The 27,356-nt window shown below is 32.7% G+C and overlaps 2 protein-coding genes across 2 annotated transcripts; one reads left to right on the plus strand and one right to left on the minus strand.

Annotated features, from left to right (window-relative positions):
• Positions 1-542: 542 nt before the first annotated feature.
• On the plus strand, positions 543-23,110 carry LOC120078148 (subtilisin-like protease SBT3.10). Its single transcript, XM_039032373.1, is given in 18 exon segments — positions 543-612; positions 689-772; positions 896-1,115; positions 15,981-16,044; positions 17,512-17,664; positions 17,751-17,845; positions 17,921-18,018; positions 18,105-18,186; positions 18,517-18,703; positions 18,790-19,224; positions 19,363-19,662; positions 20,292-20,337; positions 20,404-20,804; positions 20,806-21,084; positions 21,305-21,430; positions 22,097-22,253; positions 22,544-22,983; positions 22,985-23,110. Coding segments are annotated over 18 exon segments (3,363 nt in total).
• A 1,009-nt stretch (positions 23,111-24,119) lies between these two features.
• On the minus strand, positions 24,120-25,341 carry LOC120088550. The gene is made up of 2 exons (XM_039045943.1): positions 25,145-25,341; positions 24,120-24,636 (listed from the first exon to the last, which is right to left on the minus strand). The coding sequence occupies exons 1-2, from the start codon at positions 25,272-25,274 to the stop codon at positions 24,284-24,286; spliced, it is 483 nt and encodes a 160-aa protein (XP_038901871.1). The 5' UTR covers positions 25,275-25,341; the 3' UTR covers positions 24,120-24,283.
• Between the last annotated feature and the right edge of the window lie 2,015 nt (positions 25,342-27,356).

Below are 27,356 nucleotides of genomic sequence, written 5' to 3' on the forward strand. Positions count from 1 at the left end.
TGTCAAATCTGTATATGTGTTGAACGACATGAAGAGAAAATTTGAATCACTTGACTTATATAACCAAGAAACAAAAAAGACAAATCCATTGCTTGAGGAGCCACCATATTTGGAATTGAAAATATTACCAGCCCATCTGAAATACACTTATCTGGGATAGAACAATCCTTTACCAGTTGTTATATCCTCCTAGTTAAACGCATATGATGAGGAATCACTTATGCAGGTGTTGAAGAAGCATAGCAAAGCCATTGGATGGACGCTTGTGGACATTTGTAGCATTAGTCCAACATACTGCATGTACAAGATAAAATAGGAGGAAGGGGTCCACTCAGTATCAACCCGGGTTGAACCCAGTAATGAAAGAAGTTGCTAAAGAGAAAATTATAAAGTGGTTCAGCACATGAGTCATTTATCCTATCTTTGATAACCACTGGGTTAGTCAAGTTCAATATGTGCCTAAAAAGAAAGGAACTACGGTAGTGTCCAACGACAGCAATGAAATGATACCCGCTCGAACCGTGACAGGTTGGAGGATTTGCATGGACTACTACAAGCTTAATGCTGCCACAATGAATGACCACTTCTCTGCCCTTTACCGACCAGATGCAGGTCAGACTTGCTGGTAATGAACTTTTATATTTCTTAGATGGTTACTCAAGATAAAATTAGATAATAATTGTACCAGAGGACCAGGAGAAAACTACTTTCACATGCCCTTATGGGACCTTCATATTTCGATACATGCCATTTGACTTGTACAATGCACCAGGTACTTTCCAATAATGCATGATGGCCATCTTTTCTAAATTCTTGGAATAGTCAATAGAGATTTATATGGATGATTTTTCTATGTTTGGGAGTTGATATAATGAATGTTTGACAAACTTGGAAGTCGTTCTTCAACAATGTGAAAAGAGGAATTTGGTGTTGAATTGGGAGATGTGTCACTTCATGGTTACAGAAGGAATTGTTCTTGGGCACAAAATCTCCAAATCTGGACTGGAATTTGATCTTGTAAAGATCGATGTAATTGCCAAACTTCCTATACCAGCCAATGTTAAAGCATTAAGAAGCTTCTTAGGCACGCAGAATTTTATCAAAGATTATCAGAGGTTTCTCTCAGATTTTCAAATCTTTCAATGTGTTACGCGAAGCAAACCGACCATATGAGTTTGATAACAGCTGTCATCAGACCTTTAAGACTTTTATAGATGCGTTGACCTCAGTGCCTATCTTGATTGCACCCAACTAGGCATAATAATTTGAACTTATGTGCGATGCCAATGATATTGCAGTCGAAGCGATGTTAGGTCAACGTAGAGATATGATGGTGCATCCTATCGCCTATGCTAGTAAAAAACTCAATGATGCTCAAGAAAATTATACAACCACGGAGAAAGAGTTGCTAGTTGTGGTTTTCACAGTGGAGAAGTTTTGTGCTTATTTGTTAGGATCAAAAGTTGTCATCCACACGTATCACTCAGCCATCAAATATCTAATGACCAAGAAAGATGCAAAACCTCGACTCCTCCATTGGGGTTTTTTCATTGCAAGAGTTTGGTATTGAGGTGTGGATCACAAACAGACTAGGAACAATGTTATTGACCATTTGTCAAAGGTCGAGAATGAAGAAGCCTATAATAAGAAGCCTAAGATCAATGCATGCTTCCCAGATGAAATAATGTGAAAAATTAATGAGTTTGACCCATAGTACGTAGACATTGTAAACTATTTGGTGTGCAAGAAAATCCCTGAAGAGTTCAACATGCAATAAAAGAAGGACTTATGCATGAATGCAAAATTTAATAGAGCCTCATCTTTACAAGCGCAAATTTGATCACATCTTCCATCAATGCATACATGAGATTGCCTTTCACCATATACTATCTCAATACCATGAATCACCATATGAAGGGCATTTTAAAGGCCAAAGGACTACGAATAAAGTACTGCAATGTGGGTGTTGCTAGCTTATATTATTCAAGGATGCAAGAGAATTCGCTATAAGTGTGACCATTGTTAGAAGAAATATATTTACCTGCAATAAGATGCCCTTAACTTCTATTTTTGAAATTGAGCTATTTGATGTATGGGGGATTGAGTTCATGGGACCCTTCCCTCCTTCATGCGAGCATATATACATTCTAGTGGCTGTTGATTATGTTTTCGAAAGAAACGATGAAGTTTCATAGTGGAAGGGGATCATTCCTTTTTCTTTTTTTTTAACTTTTATAGAATCACAAATTTACATAACGGAATTATGCATTAAAATAAGAAATTATAGCATGCTTTGAAGGAAGGAATTAGAGAAAAAATGCTTACCCTTGAAGACAAAATTCTTCACAAGATCCCTTCTTCTAGTCACAAACTCTTCGAAACTTGATCTTCCAAAGAAAAAACAAATGACCACCACCAAGAGGTCAACCTTTGTATTCTTTATAGGTGATGAGAATCCAAAAGTTATGGGCTCTGAATTTTGGGAAGATGGAGAGAATTTGAGAGGAATTTTTTTTTTTTCTAGAGAAAATTGTTGGGAGTGAAAATCAGAAAGAGCTTCTCTATAGGCTTCTGTGAAGTAGATGACCACTCTCATTGAAACCGCAATTTTCGCGTTTTATCAGGATAGAAAAAATAGGGGAAGGAGTTATAACTCCATCCTTTATTAAACTTAAAAAATTAATTTAATTAATAAAAATATACTTTACCATAATCTATATATATATATATATATATATTATACTAATGTTATATCAAATATAACACATAACCTATAGTTATTATATTATATCTAATACAATATAACATATAGTTTTATTTCTCTCAATAATACATGGTATTTAGTATAAATCATATTTATACTAAATTTAATTATATGAATCCCATCCATAAAATTAATATTTGAATCACATTCGAATATTTAATTTCTCTCAAAACAAACTTTATATTATAATGTATCGAATACATTATATTAATTATATCCATATAATTAATTTAATAATTATATCAAATATAATTAATTCCCTCAATTAATTTAAACAATTCAAATAATCCAAAATTAATTCTCAATTATCCTTGTTGAGCTACAGATGGGACCTTATGAACCTATAGATCGAAACTCCAATGGTACTTGGATAATCAATTAAACTCGTTAATTAAATTACCCAACATCCATTAATTATCAGTCATTCCACTAAAGATCAACAGCTGCACTATTCGCACTATAGATATATGTCTGTGTCCATTAGATATAACCAGTCAACAGTATGAAGACCCTTTACAAATTGCTCGTAAGTACAGCTGGGCCAAAATTACCGTTTTTCCTTTGTAGTTACATCTAATTCCTTAAGTATCACTGATCCCTTTAATGAATAATAAGTCATAGACCAACTATGATCAAATCCCTCTCGGACCAAGAGAAGATGTGGCCACATTGTTCAAGCGCCAAAATGAGCCCTTAAAAGAGCAATTTATCTACTTATCCTGACATCAAGAAATGAGTGAATTTCATTTCATGTAGCTGTGTATCCAACTCCTCAATCGGACAAATATCCAAAATAGTAGGCATATTGATTCAGGGACCTAACCACTCTCACCTATGCAAATCAAAGGATCACCTTCATAGACAGGAGTTCACAGCTCACTCAATATTTAAGTTATGTCACTTATGGTCATCCTGGTGAAATGTAAGTCTCTACTATTAATGGCGTTATATATAATGAGACTAATCATTTCATGGTCTGATCTTATACAAAGTCTTTGTATAGGACACTCCTACTCACATGTCTCCATATGAATGATAAGGATCAGATAATTTATAGCACTTTACAGCAATTGTAACATCTACAAAGCGAGTTGTATCTGTAGTCTCACCAGGATAAGGTACCTAACTCTATTCATCTACGACAGACCGTTTAGGTTATCATTTAAACATGATCTACCTGTATGTCTCTACATACATGTTTAAATTACATAAAATAACCTATGATATTTTTTTATTGGATTGAGTGTATACTCATAAAATAACAATTATTTTATCAATAACAATTTGTTTATACAAAGCTTACAAATTGTGAGAATGCAAGAGAGATTTAGGGCACCAATCCCAACAGTTTTAAAATGGGTAGAAGCCATTTCTTGCACAAACAAAGATGAGTTGACCGTGTCAAAATTTCTTACAAAGCACATCTTCACTCGATTTGGTACTTCAAGAGCATTAATAAGTGATAAATGTACACAATTTCTTAATCATATCATTAACAAACTTTTATTGAAGTTTAATGTGCAACATAGAGTGGCGACTGCATACCATTCTCAAACAAATGGATAAGCTGAAATTTCAAACATAAAGATCAAATCCATTCTGAAGAAGGTTGTCAACACATCAAAAACAGGATTGGGCACAAAATCTTAACGAAGCATTGTGGGCATACAGAACAGCTTGCAAAACACCAATTAGAATATCCCCCTATGGAAAAGGATGCCATTTTCTGTTGGAATTCAAACATAAGACACACTGGGCACTGAAAAAAGCTCAACTTCAATTTAGAATCCACTGGTGAAGCGTGAAAGTTACAATTGAACGAACTGAAAGATTGGAGACTGCATGCATATGAAAATGTCAAGATTTACAAAGAAAGAACTAAACATTGGCATGATCAATGCATTAGTAGGAAAACCTTATATGTTGGCTAAAAGGTTCTCCTATTTAATTCACATTTACATTTGTTCCTAGGGAAGCTTAAATCTTGGTGGTTTGGACCATTTATCATCAAGGAAATATTTCCCCATGGAGCCGTTGAACTAAAAGGCGATGATGGATTCAATATGTTTAAAGTAAACGAACAAAGAATCAAACCACATTTTAGAGATGATGTGGAAAGAAAGAAGGCCTCCAAAGACCTCGTTCAACCTCAATGAGGATGACCGATTGTCCCTACACTAATCATCAGCATATCTTTCCAGGGACGCATCTTTTACTTTGCTTTATTTTTACTTTCTAGTTGCTTGTCATTGGTTTATTTTCTTTGATTTTATTTGCTTTTGTAAGATTGATTGCTTTAGTTTGATTGATTGATTGAACTTGGTGTATTTTTGCTATATGATGATTTGCTAATTGAAAAATGAATGATGTGTTGAATGTATGTATGCACTGATTGATTACATTCGATTAGTTCAACACATGTGGGATACGTAAGGCTTTCTGACCGTTAGTGGAAATTGAGGACACTCGAGTGTGCGTCGTCTGAGCATAAGTCTCTTCAAGTCCTCATTAAATGCACCATCATCGTGAGTGACATCAGCATCTTTTTCCATGCGTGTGCTCCCCCTTATTTAAGCCCTAACCCTCTTCGTTTTCCTCTTTCATTTTCGTTCCCATTCTCAAGCTCTCAAGATTTTTTTCTACTGATTCTCTCATAGATCCCTAGTGACCTTCAAATCTCTTCAATTTCTTCAAGATTTCTTCAAGCTCTCATCTTCCAATAAAATGTCTCACCAAGAAAACACCCAAAAGCCCTCTATTGTTCAAGTTGGTGAGAACTAAGCTTTTTTTTCAACACCATCACTAACAGTCCCTTCGCCTTCCTAATCTCAGCCATGCCCGAGTCATATTTTGATTCCGTTACTGCTCTTCAACCTCACCCAAATCCACAACGGATTTGCTCTTTCACTCGCGAAGCTTTTCGTCCATGGTTATCCCTACCATTACTCTGATTATTCCTCTGACCATTCAAATTCCCCCTTCCCTCCAAAAAGCCCCTTCATCTTCCCTACGCCCAGTCGTTCCCTTCGAGCCTGTGTCTATTGAGCTTTTGGTAGTAGTATCCCGCTCAGAGCCCACATTGTCTAGATCATCACTGCATAGCCCTAAAGACAATACTAGCGTTGAGGGCCAACTTAAGCCATTGCCATCCACCATAGGACCAATATTGACTTAAACATGCATCTTAAAGATAATATTTATGTGGCATAAAACAACGAAAGGTGAGTTCTTCATTTCGTAAGTCAAAGACATGAATGGATACTTGTGCATCACTTAGGTGAATGTTAGCGAACCTTCTCAACCCTACCATATTAATTGATTTTCAACCCATTCAACGCACGTTGTTTTCATTTCTGCCACATCTCTTCCATCAACGCATCTCATTCCCCATCATTCAATGCATCACCATCACACACACATACCTTCGATGCATCACCCTTCCATTATCACTCCCCGTTCACCTTCAGCCATTTTTTCTCTTGATTGTAATTAGTTCTTTATTTTATTCATGCAAACAACATCATCCAATCTAAGTGCTCTTACTTTGTAAAAATCATCTTACTAATTTAGATTAATTCAAAAGTCCCTATGTTTGACCTTGATACTTAACATGAATCTCTATTTGAGTTTGCACTTGGGTTTAATTAGAGAAAACTTGTATTCATTTAAGGACAATTTAAATGATCAATATAGCACACACGCACAATTATTTTCACAACCCATACCATAGTATGTATTCATGTTAATAAGTACCCCAAATGTGGTCATAGTGAAAAATTGGGTCATAACCAAAAGACTTGCAAATGTTCTCTCACAATAGTACTCATCATTGTTGTATTTTCTAGATGATTTTCATCATTGTCATTACATTAATATCTTTTTTGCACGATAGTAGTTTCCTTCAAAAGTATATTTAAAAAAACAATAATATAGATGATTGTTCCATTTGATAGTTTCATTTGATGGTATCTTAAAATATACTTTAGAATATTGTGTTAGGTGTGTATAAAATATTCTATACTATATATGCAATATACTAAGATTTTTTATATAACAAAATACATAAAACACCATTCCATATGTGAGTATAAACATTACATAAACCCTTTCACTCCATCTTCATTGTGCTCTTTCACCTAACATTTTTATACAAACCATTTTCCTATAACTTAGTGTCCATATGTGAGCACAAACCATACATAAATAACATATTACATGATTTCTCTTATCACACAGTCCATATCAGTCATTCCATATCATTGACATACGATGGTTCAATATATAAATTAAGAGTATAGAAAATTAAATTTATAACATTGACATATGACAATAGTACATATGTCATGACAATTCCATAATCATATGACAGTACAATATATATTATTTAGCCTTATTCTTTCATCAGTTATACCAGGGTAAACACAACATAGATTTATTCGATATGAATTATAAAACAATATATATCATAAAATCGATAGTCTAAATCACATACCTTCTTTGAATCCTAATTTTTGTCACAATATATATCCTAAAAATCTATTAAAGTAGTGAGAAATCTAATGAACCGACTTAAACATGGATCACATGTATTTAATTAGCATCCCAACAAGAAGAATTAAAACAGTATGACTAGCATCCTAAACGATTTAATTGGCATCCCAACAAGAACCCAAGAATCGCAACAGAATATATCACAAGTTCTTTGTTCAAGCTCCTGTATTGTTATTTCCTCCCCAATTGATATTCACTCCCGTTTGTTGGGTCTTCTTCATATTTCAAGCCCACAAATGAGGGGGAGTATTAGATATTATAATTAAATTTACCTTCACCCATCAGCTTAAGCTTTTGGATGAATCGGTGATTTAAGAGTAGCATCCCAACAAAAATAATAATAAAAAAAGAGAGATTAAACATGCATGGATACTTGGTAAATCCTTAAATGGTATAAATGTGTTTGATAAACCCCTGAACAGTACATAAATGACATGTCATTTTAGTATATATCAATTAACTATAATACTTAAATCTCATATTACACAAAAATTCCCATATAACACAATACATATCAGTTATACCACAATATATGCAAATTAAAAGTATATATCAATTTTACCATAGTACATAAACCAGATTTTGACTCAATATGGATTATAAAATATAAAGGCCAGACTATAATATAATAAAAATGAATGCTTAAAAAAAAAAAAAACTAATAGTGAAAAACCAAAGAATTCGAACAATATATATCACATCTGTTGAGATGATTTTATTATGAATATTATAATAATAAATAGAAGCTCATTGCTTAGTGTCCCAAAAGTCATGTGTACTCTTTATGTTGTCCATATGCCTTGTAATTATTCATACTTGATATCCATGTAAGTCCACATCTTACTTGCCACTTTGCTTATAAATAGTGGCATTTAGTAGATCTTAAAATTACACATACATTGGACAAATTTCATACAAATTGGAGAAAGTAGAGAAATTTTCTCATTTTCTCATTTCTTATTTTCTCATTTTGTTTTATTTTATTTATTTATATATTATGTTTTATTTATTTTAATATTAGATTATATTTTATTACCATCCGTGTTCCCGTTGTGCTCCTCAAATTCACAACAGTTATCAGCACGAGCTCCTATCGTTTTCCCCGCTAAAGGTAGGTCCTAAACATATGCCAATTTTTCCCTCTTCGTTATAATTAATAAATTTAATGTTATTTGCATTTTCAATATCTATTAAATTTTTAACATAAGTATAATATTTTATGATAGTGATGCCATGAAATCTCACAAAATTAGAATTTTCCGCCATTGATATTAACGACAATAATGATTTTTCATGGGTACTTGATGTCGAAATCCACCTGGATGCTATGAATCTTGGGAAGATTAGTAAAGAAGGAAATACGACATCCAGTCAGGACAAAAAAAAAATTATGATTTTCCTTCGTCATCATATCCATGAGGGATTGAAAATGGAGTATCTTACAATAAAAGATCTCCGTATCTTGTGAAAATTTTTGAAAGAGAGGTATGATCATCAAAAAATAATTATTCTTCCAAAAGCTCGTTATGAGTGGATAAATTTGAGGCTACAAGATTTCAAATAAGTAAGTGATTACAACTTCGCATTATTTTGAAATCAATTCAAAATTATTATTATGCGGAGAGAAAATTTTCTACGTTTCATGTCTCGAATATACTCTTGCAGTAGCAATATCAAGACAAAGGTTTTTAACAGTATTCTAAATTAATTTCATGCCTTTTCGTGGCCAAACAAAATAACGAGTTATTGATGAAAAATCATGAATCTTGACCAACCAAAACAACACCATTCCCTAAAGTGAATATTGTGAATTTTTATAATAATCGTAGTCGAGGTCGTGGTTGCAGTCAAGGTTGTGATCGTAGCAGAGGAAGAAATAATTATTATTTTTGTGGTGGTCATTTTAATCATTCAAATTTCGAAAGAACAACACAAAATAATGATCACAAAGATAAAGCTCCACAAGATAAGAGTTCAAAAAATGTTGAAGATAAATGCTTCTGATGTGGAATGACTGGGCATTGGTTACGTATTTATCGTATGTCAAAACACTTAGTTGACCTCTATCAAGCCTCGTTGAAGGAAAAAGAGAAAAATATGGAAGCAAATTTTGCATATTAGGATAATGATATATTTGACCCATCCTAGATGACAAATTTGAATGTCGCGGACTTCATTGAATCTTTTGAAGAAAAAATTGGTGTAGTTGATGGAACATTAAGTGTTTCTTTTGATTTTGATAATATCTAGACTTAATATTATTTACTATTTTTATATATATCTTCATGTTTTTTTAGTAACTTTTGTATATTTTAAGTGTTGTTTTTCTTATTGTAATTATTTTATTTTAATGAAGAAATATGAATCATTTTCATATGTTGGATGTTTCAAAAATGAGCAAAAAAGATCTATGTCTAGCAGACAGTGCAACTACACATACAATACTTACAAATAAAAAATATTTTTCTAAACTGACAATGCTGGAAACAAAAATCAATACGATATCAGGTTCTACAAATCTGGTCGAAGGTTTTGGAAAAGAAAATATTATTTTGCCTAGAGGAACAATATTCACAATTGACAATACATTGTTCTCTAGTCAATCAAAGAGAAATCTTCTAAGTTTTAAAGATATACGTTGTAATAGTTATCATATTGAGACTGATAGTAAAACAAATATGGAATATCTATATATCATATCCACTATCTCAAATAAAAAACGTATATTGGAAGAGTTTCCTGCTTTATCTTCTGAATATATTATACTCATATACGAGTAATTGAAACATATGCAACAATGAGCCTAAAGTTCATAAATTCAAACATATTTACAATTTGGCATGACCGATTGGGTCATCCAGGATCTATAATGATGAGAAAAATTGTTGAGAATTCGAATGGACATCCATTAAAAAGACAAAAAATTCTTCAATCTAATGAATTATCATGTGATGCTTGCTCTCAAGGAAAATTGATAATTAGACCATCACCCGCGTGGGGATTGAATCACCTACATTTTTAGAACGAATTCATGGTGATATATGTGGACCTATTAACCCACCAAGTGGACCATTTAGATATTTTATGGTATTAATAAATGCATCTAGTAGATGGTCACATGTGTGCTTATTATCAAGTTGAAATCTTGCATTTGTAAGATTACTTGCTCAAATAATTAATTTAAGAGCACAATTTTCTGATTGTACAATTAAGACCATTCATCTTGATAATGCTGGTAAATTTACATCTCAAGCTTTTGATAATTATTGTACGTCAATTAGGATAAGTGTTAAATATCATGTAACTTATGTTCATACATAAAATGGTTTAGCAGAATAATTTATAAAACATTTGCAATTAATTGCAAGACCATTACTTATGATAGTTAAGTTTCCTTCATCTGTATGAGGATATGCTATTTTGCATGCAGCGTCACTTGGACGCATTAGGCCAATAGCTTATCATAAGTACTCGTCATTATAATTAGCTTCTGGTCATGAGCCAAATATTTCTCATCTGAAAATTTTTGGATGTGCAGTATATGTTCCAATTACTTCATCACAATGCACTAAGATGGGTCCTCAAAGGAGGTTAGGAATAATATCTTGGATATGATTCTCCATCAATTATTAAATATCTTGAACCCCTGATAAGTGATTTATTTACTACACAATTTGCTGATTGTCATTTTAATGAGACAAATTTTCCAACACTAGGGGGAGAAATTAACAAGTTAGAAAAAGAAATTACATTGAATGAATTGTTATTATCTCATTTAGCTCCCCATACAGATCAATGTAAACTTGAAGTTCAGAAAATAATTCATTTGCAAGATAAAGCAAATCAATTACCAGATGCATTTATAGATGCAAAGAAAGTAACTAAGTCACATATACCAGCTGCAAATGTTACATCAAAAATTGATATCCCAACACAACAAGTTATCGCTAATGAGTCTTGAACACACCATAAGTATGTAGACAAATGGGTTCCAAAGATAAAAATTCTCGAAAATGAAAAATAATTAATAGTGAAAAAGACTTGGTTGAGGATGTAAATACCCATGAAGAAATCCTCGATATGATTAGTGAGGAAGGTGAAATATACCTAAAGATAATAATGAGATTTCAATAAATTATATCATGACAGGAAAAAGATGGAATCGAACTAATGTAATTATTGACAACATTTATGCTATAATGTTGCTCTTGATATTATATCTGAAAATGAGAATCCTGAACCAAAATCTATTGAAGAATATCGACATAGAAAAGATTGGCTTCAGTAGAAAGAAGCAATCGAGGCAGCATTGAACTCACTTTCAAAATGTTAGGTTTTTGGACTAGTAGTCCGAACACCAGAAGGTGTTAAGCCTGTGGGATACAAATGGGTATTTTGAGAAAAAGAAATGAAAATAATGAGGCCACAAAATATAAAGTAAGACTAGTTGCACAAGGTTTTTCACAAAAACCTGATATTGATTTTGAGAAGACGTATAGTCCAGTGGTGAATGAAATTACATTAAGATATTTAATTGGCTTGACTGTGTGTAAAAGTCTGGACACGCATCTTATAGATGTAATCACAACATATTTATATGGATCTTTTGATAATGATATTTATATGAGAATCTCAGAAGGATTTAAGGTACCTGACATATACATCAAATTTCGAAGAATTGTATTCAATAAAGTTACAGAGATCACTATATGGATTGAAACAATCAGAACGAATGTGGTACAATCGTCTGAGTGGATATTTATTGAAAGAATGATATCAAAATAATCCAATATGTCTGTGTGTTTTTATAAAGAAATCATAATCAGGATTTGCTACTATAACTATATATGTTGATGACTTGAATATAATTGAAACTCCTGAAAAGCTTTCAAAGGCAATAGAATATCTTAAGAAAGAATTTGAGATGAAAGATCTTGAAAAAAACAAATTTTTTCCTTGGTTTGCAAATTGAGCATTTAGCAGATGAAATATTTATTCATCAGTCAACTTATACCAAAAAAAATTTGAAAAGATTTTATATGGACAAAGCACATCCATAAAATATTCCAATGGAAGTCCGTTCATTGGATATAAAGAAAGATATATTTTGACCTCGAGAAGATAATGAAGAACTTATTGGTCCTGAAATACCATATCTTAGTGCTATTAGTGCACTTATGTATCTTGCTAATAATACAAGACCAGATATTGCATTTTCAGTAAATTTATTAGTTAGATATAGTTGTTCTCCTACAAAAGGACATTGGAATGGAATTAAGCATATCTCACGGAATTTTTTCTACACTCATGATCTTGAAGAAAATGATGACATTACTGTACAACAAATTTGTTCTAAAGATAATTTGGCAGACTTATTACTTTGGCAGACTTATTACAAAGGCATTACTAACCACAACTGACTCAGATATTTTTAGTGATGTTTTCATGAGGGGAGTAAATATATTGTATTCTTTTATGAGTATATATTATATGAAATATGTACTATTTTTTCTTCACTAGGTTTTCTCTTATTGGGTTTTTCCTATTAAGGTTTTAATGAAACATATTATATATATATATATGGACATCTAAAGAGGTGTATTATGAATATTATAATAATAAATAAATGTTCACTACTTAGTGTCCCAAAAGTCATGTGTAACACTTAGTGTCTATATAAGTCCACATCATACTTGTCACTTTGCCTATAAATAGTGACATTTGGTGGATCTTAAAATTACACATTGAGCAAATTCCATACAAATGGGAGAAAGTGGAGAAATTTGAGAATTTTCTCTTTTGTTATTTTGTTATTTTGTTTTATTTTATTATTATATTATATTTTATTGTCATCCGTGTTCTTGTTGTGCTCTCAAATAGATTTGAGATTTTAGATTTAATTGAATTGTTGGATTTAAGTTGTGTGAGATTGAGAATTTAAGTGGAAAAGAAAAGGAAAAAGAAAAAGAAAAAGAAAAAGGAATATTCATTAAGATAGGGTTTGGTTTTGAGGTACATATATAGGTGTCCAATTTTCTCACGGGGCCCTGCCCGAACGGGGCAGGGATTCCCAGGTGGGGAATGGGGAAGGGAGTGGGGAAATTTTTTTTCTGTGAGCTAAACGGGGAGAATGCATTCCCTGTCCCCACCGTCGCCCTCGTCCCCGCCCTGTTCTCCGTCCCCACCCCGATTAGCTTTTACATATTTATTCATTATAATTATTTAATGTTATGTTATTATTATTATTATATAAATATTACATTTAAATTTCAAATTTGATTATTTATTGGAAAAGATAATGAATATGTTTAAATTGAATGTTTAAATATAGATTATATATGTTAATAATTTGATTTATATTTATTTCTGTCTACTTAAAAAAATTAATTAGCTTTTTTAGGCTAAAATTTGAGTAATTTATCTTTCAATTCAAATTGTCATATAAAACTAACTATAATAAATAATTTAACAATAAAATTAATTATTTAATTAAAATTTGCTTGAAAAAAGTACCAGAAAAAATTTGGGATCCAATACCTGTAAATTCTCGATCCCCATCAGAATTTTACAGGATGGAGAATGAAATGGGGAACGGGAATGGGAAATAACATCTCCGTCCCACTCCGTGGATCTCTAAGTACATATATAGGAGAGCCAACTAAGCCATTTGAGGCGCACGCAGCCCTAAGTGCTTCTTTCTCTCCCTCTTGAACTCTCTTTCATGCAAAAGGGAAGAAAACCCCAGTCGGTCGTCTCATCAATGCCGTCAGCTCTGTCTTGTTACAGCCCGCCGTCAGCTTCGTTCAGTTGCAGCCCCAGAACTGTTGTCGTGCTGCCCGGGTCACTGTCGGTTGCCGCAATTCGTCCCTGGTTTGCACCGTCGTTCACCTCTGCAGATCGCCGCCAACCACCGAGAAGTTGTCCCCCGTCGAACGCGCCGGCCACCTGAATCCATTGCCTTTCGCCCAAGTTTTGTTGAGTAAGATTTTGGGAATTTTATTGGATTTTCTTGAATGACTCTTGAATGCCCTTGAGTTTTGGGCCTATTTAATGATATCCATTATGCTTTGGATATTGTAACGATGTTTAGGGCCGTCAAAAATCGCTATCCAGCAGTATAAAAGATCAATCAGTGATTTTGACATTTTTTTGGGGATTTTTATATAAAAATCAGTCCTATATTTCAAAAATCTTTTTTTTTATTATTTTTATTCTCGACTTTTATATATATTTTAACTTAAGAGAGAAACTCTATTAGGGAGAAAATATTCATATTTGATTTTTTTTTCTTCAAATAGATTCTTGAGATTTTTTTCTTTATTTATATTTAATGATTTTTTTTATTGGTTTCACATTTTTTTTTCTGCAGGTTCGTGATTATTTAAAATATACCTTAGAACATTTTATTAGAAATTTAAAAATATTTTAACCAATATATGAAATATATCACAGTATATAAATTAATGTTTGACATAAATCACCATATAATGTATTTATTATGAAAGAGAGAAAATGAATTTATTATGATTTTTCTCTTTTCTTTTTTCGATTTAGAGATAAAATGTATTTGATATATTTTTTTTCCATTTTTATTTGGAGAGAGAAAATGACACTTAATATGATTTTATTTTTCATTTCGTTTTTCATATTGATTTTTGTTATTATGTGAAATATTTCATTGTTCGTTCATTTGTACATGTAATATATTTCGTTGTTTATTTGTACATATCAATTTATTGTGTTTTATTATTTTTTTTTTTACAATTAATGGTTATTTTAAATATATCTTAAAACATTTTGATGGATTCATGATTATTTTAAATATACTTAGAACATTTTGTTAGGTATTTGAAAATGTTCTAACCAATATATGAAATATACTCTAATTTATAAATTAGAGATTGACTCAATGTTTGACATAAATCACAGTATAAATCAATATACGATAGCATATAATCTTCATAAATTTCATTTACACCACAGTATATATATCATAATATAATAAGTCTAAATAAAAAAAAAAACACTCGTTTATATCAAATAAACGAATACATACATATATATCACATTATATATATATAAAAAGAAAAAATAAAGTTCATCTTTTTATAATACATAACTCTCCATTTTCATAAGAGAGGGAAAAGGAAGAAAAAAGTGTGAATTATGAGGGAAAAAATATAAAAAAAAATAGTGTGAATTATGAGGGAGAGAATATAAAAAATATATTATTGGAAAAAGAGAATATGCATGGAAGGGAGAGAATATGTATGAAGGAGAGAGAAATACATAAATACATAAATAAATATATATATAACGTAGGTAGGAGCTAAATTGTAAATAACTACTGATATTAGTAAAAAATGAAATGTTCAAAACATTAACATAATATGTGCCTATTCTTAAGACATTTTATGTAGAGGATTTTTTTTTTTTTTTTTTTTTTGAGTATTTAGACTTTGGAACTTGTTGGAATCGTTTTAAATGTTTAAAATTGGACTTTAAATTATTAATTATGGATCATGTGTAGATTGATATCTGTGTGTTAAGTTTGGAAGCAATTTTGTAATAAACCACTAATTGGGTAAGTTCTAGAGACAGTTAGGATAAGTTTTATGTTTAATTTAAGCTGAAAGTATTTAAGTTAATTTCAATTTATGTTTAGGGATAATTCAAGAATTTTACTCAAGATTAAAGGAGATGGTTGCAAACTATTTGAAAAATTTGAGGTATGTGATGTTATTATCCAACATCCTCGTGGCCTAGATTAATAATACTAAATCATATGATGGGATTAGAAGCATGATATGAAATATGGAGTATTTGCTATGATTCATGAAAGGAATGGATATTGTGAATAGTATGAGCATGTTTGATCTAAGAGATATGATGATTTACGATATGGGACTAATGATAATATGTATGTTGCGTGTTAGATAAGTAGTTATAATCTACCATCCTATCACTTCCATGTTATGTTATTATGAGGCAAGGAATTTCAATCACATCTTAAACACATATTATTATAACTTAAATTAAAATGGTCTACACCACGAATACATAATACTTTTATAATCTATACTACAATAATCATCGACTATATTAACCAACTTAATTCCCCAAAAGTCCCCTTAGTGATGGACATCAATTTATAATTGTAAAAGAAATCTACATGCAAAATTTAAACTAATAATGGTATGATTGGTTTTAATTTTTAAGCGCTTAATTTTGAGAAAAAAAAATGTCATTTTGAAAAAAATTTGAGTGTTTATGAATAAAAAAGAGTTTATGAAATAAGTTGGTAATTAGTATGAGAGAAACCCTTGAAATCAACTTTTAGAAAAATGATTTTTGAGTGTTTAATGTTTAATCTCTTCCTAATTTGTGCAATACATAAAATAACTAAAACTCTCTCACTAGTCCTCTACACCTCATTTTTAACATGATTATGGCCGGCCAACTTTGACGACGAACATCGACAACCACCACCGAGGACCACCTCTAACGACCATCACTACCAACTCTAGCGACCAACCATGTCCAACGACCAATTTTGGCGACCAAGTCCAACGATCCCCTCTGACAGCCAACTCTAACACCTTGTCTCGGAACGACCATCTCCAACGCCCAACTCTAGCAATTAATTTCATTGACCAATTGCTTCAATTATCTCTAGCGACTAATTCCTAACGATTAATTTTAATGTCCAATTAGATAATAATATGCTGAAAAAAACCTTGAGAATAAAAATATTTTTAAATTATTAGTCCATATTATTTAATAATTGTTCTTGATAGTATCTTGATATTAATAAAAACTCTTCTATGATATAGAAAACCAAACAAATTTGAATACGTTTGAGGGAGGGTGAGTAATTAACATATTTTTATTTTAAATAATATTTATGGAAAGTGTTTAAATGAAAATGAAAAAGGAAATTTTTTCCTCCTAAATTCATTGTATATAGAATTATTGTTGAAATTTCCAACAAGCTCTAAACTCTCCTTCCTTTTGAGAAAAAATATTGGAGGAAGAACACAATATCATGTTTGTAGCCACCTCATAGGAGCATCTAATTCAACGGATGAGAAGAACTTCTCTCCAAAGCACCAAAACTTCATCACATTTACAAACATTTCAACATGGTACTCAGTAATCGATAAAAACTTGCTTCTTCAATCCATGTGTTTCTTCAGAACAATCAGACCAACCTCTCCAATACTCTTCTTTCAATCTCTAAATTTTCTCACCAAAACAACATAAAAAACAGGGGTTGCTTTCTTCTTGCTCTGTTCTTCTATGCATCAATCTTCGAGAAACTGACTGTAAAACCAGAGGCAAGTGGCAAGGCATGAGTTCAAAATTCTATAAGAAAATAACCCCATTCAGAATGATTCAATTTTCCACAGCTTATATGTTTACTCAATTTGATCAGCTTCTTCATATCGTACACCTCGAAGATAATAAGCAATATGATCCCAACTCCAGATTCGAGATTCATCATAATTTCTTGTCTACTCTGTTGGGAAAGTAAGCAAAATTCTAAATTTCAACTCCATAACTCCGTAATTGAATTCTACTAAAAGTCTAATAATTTTATTCAAGCAAAAAGAAGGCTTCGAAATCCATGGTGTACAGTTATACACATGCCTTTTCTGGGTTTGCTGCAAAGCTCACAACTTCTCAACCCTATCAGCTTTCTGGTATTTATACATACAATTTTTTTCTGTTCTTCGGAAGTGGGTTTTGGTTTAGAACTCTGTTTTGATTTTGTGAAATGAACTCTTAGAAATGCTTGGTGTGGTTCGAGTTTTTCGAAATGTTCTTTACGAACTCCATAAAACTAGAAGCTGGGATTTTCTCGGCCTTTTGTTAGCAACTCTGCAAATTATTATTTTTAGTTGGTCTAGTCAATTCTTAGTTTTTAGGAAATAGTTAAAGTTATTTTTAGCTGTAGTCAAAGTCTACGTTCGTATTCTTATGTAATTAGTGAGACTAGTTGCTAACATTGTGTAATCTATTTTTAGATTCAAGATATGTATTTATATGAAATTTTCTAGCATGAAATACACACTTCCCATTTTTCTCATTTCCCTTTCATTAGTTAGAACAACAGTGGTATTAGAGCCCTCGTGAAATATCTCCGAGAGAAACTGAGCGATACACCTGTGATTATTAGAGATGGAATTAGGATCAAACAGTCTTTCTTTGTTGGCTCCACCTGTATTTGATGGTGAAAACTACCAGACATGGGCTATCAGAATGCAAGCCTACATAGAGGGTTGTGATTATTGGGAAACAATTGAGCAACACTATGATATTGCTCCACTTTCTGATAACCCAACAATACATCAGATCAAGACTCAAGAGGAGAGGGTCACCAGGAAGGTAAAAGCTCGAGCTTGCTTATATGCAACTGTGTCTCCGCCCATATTCAACAGAATTATGCCTTGAAGTCGGTAAAGGAGATCTAGGAGTTCCTCAAAAGTGAGTATAAAGGTGATGAGAGGATTAAAGGAATGAGAGTGTTGAACTTGGTGCGAGAATTCGAGAGAATGCAAATGAAGAATTTTGAATCTATTAAAGAGTACTCATATAAGTTGATTGGGATTGCTAACAAGGCAAGAGCATTAGGAGTCAATTTATTTGACAATAGATTTTTTCAGAAGATTCTAGTTTCAGTACCTGATAAATATGAAGCAACCATTGTTTACTTAGAAAATACTAGAGACCTCTCAGAACTCAAGGTGATAGAAGTGGTTAGTGCTTTGCAAGCACAAGAGCAGAGGAGGTTGATGAGACAAGAAGGAAGCATTGAGGGGGCATTGAAAGTTAGAGTGCAGCAAGGAGAAGGTGGAAGAGAGAAGAAGGGAAGTGGCAGCAGTAGCTCAGAGTCTGTTGCAAAGGATGTTAGTAGTACATGCAAGCACTATGGGAAGCTGAATCATCCACATTTCAGATGCTAGAGAAGACCAGATGTGAAGTGTAGAAGATGTCATTTATTGGGGCACATTGAACGATTCTATAAGGAAACAAAAACTCAACAGCAAGGAGGAGCACATGTTGTAGTACAACAAGAAGATCAACTCTTTGTGGCTACTTGTTGGTTGATTGATAGTGGGTGTACCAATCACATGACAAGTGACAAAAAGTTGTTCAAGGACCTTGACAAGTCATTTAAGTCAAGGGTGAAGATAGGAAATGGTGAGTATCTAGAAGTAAAGGGGAAGTGCGCAGTGTCAATAGAGAGTTGTGCTGGAACCAAGTTGATTACTGAAGTGTTGTTTATCCCTGAAATTGAACAAAACTTGTTAAACATTGACCAATTAGTAGAGAAGGGATTCAAAGTGTTGTTTGAAGAAGGAAAATGCCTCATTTTTTATTCTAATGGAAATGAGTTGTTCAAAATAAAGATGCAACACAAGAGCTTCTCGTTGGATCCACTCGAGAAGGAGCAAATAGCTTTCAAGTAAATGACACTGAGTTATGACACAAGAGGTTGGGACATTTTCATCAAAAAGGGTATGCACAAGTTTGGGGAATTGATTTTTCTGAGATTTTTGCACCAGTTGCCAGTATTGACACACTCAGGTTGCTACTAACAGTGTCAACCTAGTATGGATGGAAAGTATATCAGCTAGATGTGAAGTTAGCATTCCTAAATGGAGTGTTAGAAGAAGAGATCTATGTTGAGCAACCAAACAGATTCATCATACCAGGATAAGAGCAGAAGGTTTATTTGTTGAAGAAGACTCTCTATGGGTTGAAGCAAGCTCCTAGGGCATGGTACAGCAAAATGGATGATCACTTGCTGAACCTGGGTTTTGTATGAGTCGTTTTATTTTTAGATTCAAGATATGTATTTATATTGACTTTTCTAGATTGAAACATACACACTTCCTATTTTTTTCATTTCACTCTCATTAGTTAGAACAACACCTTTCTCCTTCTTCATCTGTCTCAAAAAATCTTGTAGATGGGTAATTTTGGTGATGGAATAATCATTGGAGTGGTGGATACGGGTAAGATTAAACTTTTGATTTTAGTGGTGATTTAATATGGTATTCTAATAGCCGTTTCCGGGACAGGAATTTGGCCAGAATCGGAGGCGTTCAACGACGAAGGATTGGGGCCGGTGCCAGCTCGGTGGAAAGGCCAGTGCCAATCAGGGGAAAAATTCAATGCGACGAGAGATTGCAATAGAAAAATCATAGGAGCCAAATAGTACGTTGATGGGTTCATAGCCGAATTTGGGGAATTCAACAGATCTGCCGTGAAGGAATTCATGTCTCCAAGAGATTCAAATGGACATGGGACTCAAACGGCGAGCACCGCCGCCAGTTCGTTCATGAGAAATGTCAGCTACAGAGGCCTCGGGGGTGAGACTGCAAGGGGCAGAACACCAGCGGCGCGGTTGGCAGTATACAAGGCATGTTGGAGCTTGTCCGGTGGTGGTGGCCAGTGTGCGGCGGCGGACGTATTGAAGGCGGGGATTGAACGACGCCATACACGACGGCGTTGATGTATTGTCTCTGTGTTTAGGGAAGAGTGCTCCTCCGTTTCCGGAGGTTGATGACGAGAACGTAGTTGCGATTGGGTCGTTTCGGGCAAACTTGAGGAATATTTCGGTGGTCTGTTCTGCCGGTAACGACGGGCCTTCTGCAGAGACGGTGGTGAACACTTCACCTTGGATTTTGAATGTTGCTGCAAGTTCTATGGATAGAACTTTTTTGGGCTCTATTACTTTGGGAAACAACAACACTTTTTTGGTAAGAGATAGGCAAATGCTTCCAATTTAGAGTCCACTTGAAACTACTTTTTCTACCATGCTTGGAAGTGATTGTAGAATGAGCAAAATTACTTTTGGTTTTGATGGTAGAAAATTAAAAACAAACATTAAAATTATTATATGAAAATCACACAAAAAAGTACTTCAAATATACTTTAAAAGTATTTTTCTGAAATAATTAGCAAGTCACTCTAAACAAGTTAACCGCAAATTTTCATCGAATCTTATTTTTATACCAAAGTGAAACCTTATTCACGAGAAAGGAGATTGGATATAGTGGCTTGGTACATCCAGGATCCAAGTTGAATCCCAATATTGCAGGGTTAGTTAACCTAAAAATCCTTTTTCCTCCACAATATGTAGAAAAGAACGTGTTAGAAGCAAGATCTTTACCCTATGTTGATATATCCATAAATTGGAAGGTTCAACATAGATATTAAGAATTAATCGATATCTCTTATATATTTATACATATACATAAAACATAAAAATAATTGAATCTCATCTCTTAATACCAATATGAATATGAATTCTAATAACAAGATTGATAACTTAGTTTGAGATTAAAAACATGTAAGGTATTAACTTTTGGATACGAAGAAATATTAGTTGATCACGATATTTTATCGATATATCTATCATTGGTGTTGAAATATCTTGAATATGTTATTTGGCACTCCGAATGACCAAGCATGGGTTCAATACCCTCACAACCTAAATTGTATATATATTATATGTTATTTACGATTTCAGACATAGAATTTAGAGGGGTGTCATATCTAAACCCTTCAATCTTATTGGTGCTTCTGTATCTGTATTTTTTTTTATTATTCTACTCAAACAATAAACTTATCTCTCCTTCTATCTGTGGAGATAGCTAAAACATTGTTAATGAACCACATAATTTTTTTTTCTTTTGCTTGTCAATTTCGATTTTATCATTTGAATGTGGTTGAGAGTAACCCAAATGGGTGAATGACCCAATTTGCAAGCTATGTGATTCAATAACATTAGTGAACAGTAGTAATTGGATGGATGGAAAAGTAGTTCTCTGCTTTAGCACAGTGATGGGGATGAATCCAATAGCCATAACAAAAGCTGTGGAGGCTGTGAAAGCAGGAAATGGCTTGGAACTGATTGTGGCTAGAGGTTCGCCCCGATTTGTACAAAAAAAACAGGAGGCCCAAAAGGAGTAAATTTTTTTTTTGTTATTGAAATTTGACTAACAAGTCAAGCGTTAACTTAAAAAAGACGAGTCAAACCGAGTATAACTCAATTGGTATATCAGTGAGTAAGTAACTATGAGATGTGTGGTTCGAATATCCCTACTTCTAGTTGTACTAAAAAAGAAAAGAGTTATGAACGTACAAACACAATTTTCAAAAACAAAATAGTTATCCGATGGTCAGTAGGATTTAAATGCAAAGTATATTAATTATTTTCACTTGCAACATCGAGCAGACATCCTTCTGGAGTTCCAATTCTGGCTGAGGGATCTCCAAATAAACTTGGCAATCCATTCGATTATGGAGGAGGAATTTTGAACCCAAATGCAGCTGCAAACCCAGGACTCATTTACGACAGGTCGACTTCCGATTACATATCTTACTTCTGCTCAATGCGCTACAAAAACTCTGCCATTTCTCTTCTAACAGACCAAAAAACAGAGTGCCCAACAAAACCCCAAATTTCTTTGTTGGATCTTAATCTACCTTCCATAACAGTTCCAGCACTTACAAACTCAACCACTGTGACAAGAACAGTCACTAAGGTTGGAAATTTGACATCCGTGATTCACCCTCCAATGGGGACCGGTGTGACTGTGGAGCTTCTTGTCTTGTTCTTCAATGCTAGTGTCACGAAGATGTCTTTCAAGGTTTGTGATTTCAACCCCTTTTGAGATGGATTATGGCTTTTCTTTTGGAAGTATCATTTGGAGTGATGGAGTGCATCTTGTTAACACTCCATTGTCAGTTAGAATTCAATTTCTACTTTCTTCTACATAGCCCATTGATGGCTCTTGTGATTGCATTTGTATTAGAGCTTTAAATCAGCCCAATCACTATAAATCTCTGTGTTCTTTAGTTTGTCATTAGTCATGGTTAGTTTATGTCTGTCATTGATTTAAACATTACTGTTGTAATATATTAAAGACATGTTTGACTTTGACTTTTGTTAAAGAGTATTCAATTATATGTGTGTGTTATACCATCACAGTATTGATCTTACATGTTGACTGGGTGGTACATTTTATTCGAATATCTTGAATCAGTTATCTAATGTTTTGAATGATCATATCTTGCAAATTGATTTAGTGGTACATTTTTTTAAATATTTTTCTCTAATGATAAACTAATCTCTCCTCTACCTGTAAATGTAGCTAATACATTATTAGTGAACTGCGTAAATCTCTCATCTACCCCTGTTTTTATTGTTTACGTGCTTTCTTGCTTTCTTTTAGGGGTGTCTAGAAAACCTGATGGCTCGAAAAAACCAATCAATTTAACCCAACCCATGTGGTTTGGGTTGGGTAGAGCTCAAATAAATGAAAAATTTATGAGTTGGGTTGGGACGGTTCATGAGTTCACCTAAAATAGCTTAAACCAACCCGAACTTGTTATTAATTTTAAAATTACATTTTTTACATAAAATACAATTCTATATATATATATATATATATTAATTTTATTTAATTTCATTTTTTGGATAATTTATTATGCAAAAACTCTTGAATTACTCCTGTAACACATCAACTTAAACTCTTCAGTTTAATTTGAGTTAATTCGAATCAAATCACATTTTTCATATCTAGAACTACTCCAAAATACTCATTTAATCACTCAAAATCACTCTAAAACAATAAGCTCTAGCTGTGTCATTATGTGTGTATGAATCTTCTCTACTTCTAGCAGACATAAGATATCATTCACATATTCAAACAATTTCTAAATTTCAAACCAAAGTTTATGGTCAACATCTCAAAGAACATAAGGTCTCAAACAAAAACAAGACATGTTTTGAACACAATAAATCCGTTTATTAAGCTTTAAGAAATGGAAAAACTCACAGTAGAAGAAACCTCTTCAATCCTTAGTACTTATATAGGATAATATATTTTATGGATATAAAAAGTTGACGTATGTATATGTATTATGATTACTTCTTAATGCCACAAAAAATCATTCCTTTGAAAACCATGAGCCACCAGACCCAGCATCATCCTTCCCAACTTTCTTGCCTTTAGCTCCTCCTTTCTCAGCCTTATGGCCTTCTTCATGGAGATCAGAGATGTCCATGTGAACTCCAGGGTCATTCCCTGTGTAGCTACCGCCAAACATGATGGAGTTGTTGATGGCTTGGAAGTTGCTGTTAATGTAGGAGGTCAGGGACTCATTCTCGTCTGCACCTGCGTCCTCAAGCTTGGTCGTTTTCCCCTTCAACTCCGCACGCATGGTGGCTCCGGTGTTGGTTCCGGCGAGTGTGATGACGCTCGAGCCTTGGTCGTCGACAACTTCATGGTGTTGGGCAGAACCTATTGATTACGACCAATGCATAAAAAAATTACTTAGGGAAAACATTTTAAAATGGTTAAAATCATTTTTGATATTTTTAAAATCACTCCGAAACATGCTTTTAATCATTCAAAATCAAGTTTGAAATATAAAAATTGTATTAAAAGTATAGAATTAAATATTAATTAAGTTAGTTTTAAGTGATTAAAGGCATGTTTCAAAGTAATTTTGCATATGACAAAAAGTTATTTTAACAATTTCAAAATTGTTCCCAAATATGCACTCATATAATAAATCTAAACATAACTCAATTGGTTCAGATAATACATGATTTAATTATCAAAAGTAAATAACTCTCATTTGTCGAAGAGAATATGACATGTCAGTACAAGAGAATACGACAATGGTCAAACCTAAACTATATATAACTCAATTGGTTCAGATATTATATATTCAAATTCTCACCGACCTTTCCGATTAACCATTGAAATAAATATTACAAAACTACTAGTAATTAAGCTACATTACCTCCTTTCCGAAGCAATCCCAACCGACTGGTGAGGGTGGAAACCATTTCTCGGATGTCACGGTCGATTTCTCGATGCTTCTCATTGTCGTTGACGGAGGAATAGGCTGGATTTTCGTACGAACGCGCCATTAGAGTGTAAGTGAGAGAGGAATAGTAGGGAAGGAGTTGAATGAGAATAGATGAGTTGAAGGAAAAGGGTTAAAATGGGGTATAAAAAGAAGGGGAGGGGAATAAAGGGATGCCTTGAATATGAATACATATGTGATTTATTGTGGCTTCAGCAACAGGAAAAAGAGAGTAGAATTGCTTGAGAATTGGGTTTGTGCTGCCTTTTGTGATTCTCAAGGGTTTTTTCTTTGTTAAGTCTGTTTGTCACATGGAGAATCAAAAGGCTAACTAATATCCAATTATCTAGGAACTATATTGATCACATTATTAAAATAGATGATACTTAGTTATCACATTCAATTCGAGCAATGCAAATTAAAGGAAAAGGGCATGGAAAAGGATAAACCTAAGTTGAAATTTTATGAATTTATCAATTTTATATGCATGGATACTTTTGGATTTGTAAATTTTGTTGATTTGTTAATGGTTAATTTTTATTGAAGTTAGTGAAGTTAGAATGATTTTAACGTGTTGCCTTTTGTAGAAATTAAACCATGGAGATGTGACAAAAGTGAATCTAATGTATTCAAAGATAATTGGTATGATTTCATTCTTTAAAGGTTGGAGGTTCGATCTCCTATCCTCTCAATCAATGTACTTAAAAAAAACAATAAATGATAAAGACTTAACTTAAATCAAACAAAGAAAAGTAAAAATTGTATAATTTAATGGAACTAAAAGTTTTAGAAACCGATCAACTTCTCAAGTCCATGCCTCTTTAATTTCTCTCCGAATTCCTTTATGTAATCCTCCCTTCATAGGATCTTCTTTCCAATAAGAAAGAAGTTTTTGGAGTAATTAAACTTTAAAGTTGATCTTGAAACTTTAGACAAAATTATCATTACTAACCCTTTTCAAATAACAATTAAAAAAATTAACGACTATTTGGTTGCTAATCTATATTTTATTTTATGTTTTCAGATTTATTAAATTCAACAAACATGTGTTTGATAACTCGAATTTTGTAATCTATATAGTATAAATTCTAAAAACAACTGTCAAGTAAATATTAAGGTTGCAAACATAAAAAAACATAGCTTTTATTCTAGTGAATATTCATAAACAAACGTCTTTTTAAATGACTATAGACAATACCCTCAATAACGAGGAACACAAAGTCTACATTTTGAGCATGCACGTATCTTTGTTGAACACTCAAAACAAAATTAACACATGCACTTTTCAATTCAAAGGAGCTAACACTAAAAAATAAATAAGGCCACAATAATTATATGATTCATCTTTGAGAAGATCTTCAAGAATATGAAAGTAGGACAACAAATTTGCACTAAATGCTTCAACAAATAAAGAAAAAGTCTACCAAACAAAATTTGGATGATATAAAATATGTTGTTTGACATAATACAAGACATATTATGGCCTTAACTTTGATGTCATTTCGGCCTAAACTCTTTGAGTTCGGATTTTTCATTGTTTTATGCACATTAATTTGAATGGGTGGGTTTTGGGTCCAATCTTGAGCCAAATTTAATTGAGTTCATTTGATCTAATTTGACACGATTTAAATGTGATTAAATTTGATTAGCTAGACTAATAGCCTATCAGAAATGACTTTATAAGTGCTTAATTCTTTTTTCTATACTTCAAATTTTTTTTAAACCCTTAGAAAATGATCAATTTATTATATACCTTGGGCAATGACATATGACATTATTTTAGATTTTCCATTTTTTCGTCTTCAAATTTAATGTGAGACGTTAATTTATAAGTGGTCTAAAATATAATACTTTTACTAATTAATGTAAAAGTAATAACATGAGAATTTGTCAAATTTTCTTATTCAAACACTAACGACTTTATTTATCACATAATAAACCAACAAAGTTTTTCTATTGTTACACATACAATCAAAGGAAATCAAATCGCAGAGACAAAAAAAGTTTTAACAAGATGCACTCCACTCCATGTTAACCTTCCAAAAGAGTGGCCGTAGTTCCTTTCAATTGTAGTGGAAAAAGTTTCTTCACTTGGGAATTAAAGGCCAACAGCACCCAAGTGGAGCCTCAAGAGTGGCCGTAGTAA

The sequence above is a fragment of the Benincasa hispida genome, chromosome 1, assembly GCF_009727055.1.
Source record: "Benincasa hispida cultivar B227 chromosome 1, ASM972705v1, whole genome shotgun sequence".
Taxonomy (NCBI): domain Eukaryota; kingdom Viridiplantae; phylum Streptophyta; class Magnoliopsida; order Cucurbitales; family Cucurbitaceae; genus Benincasa; species Benincasa hispida.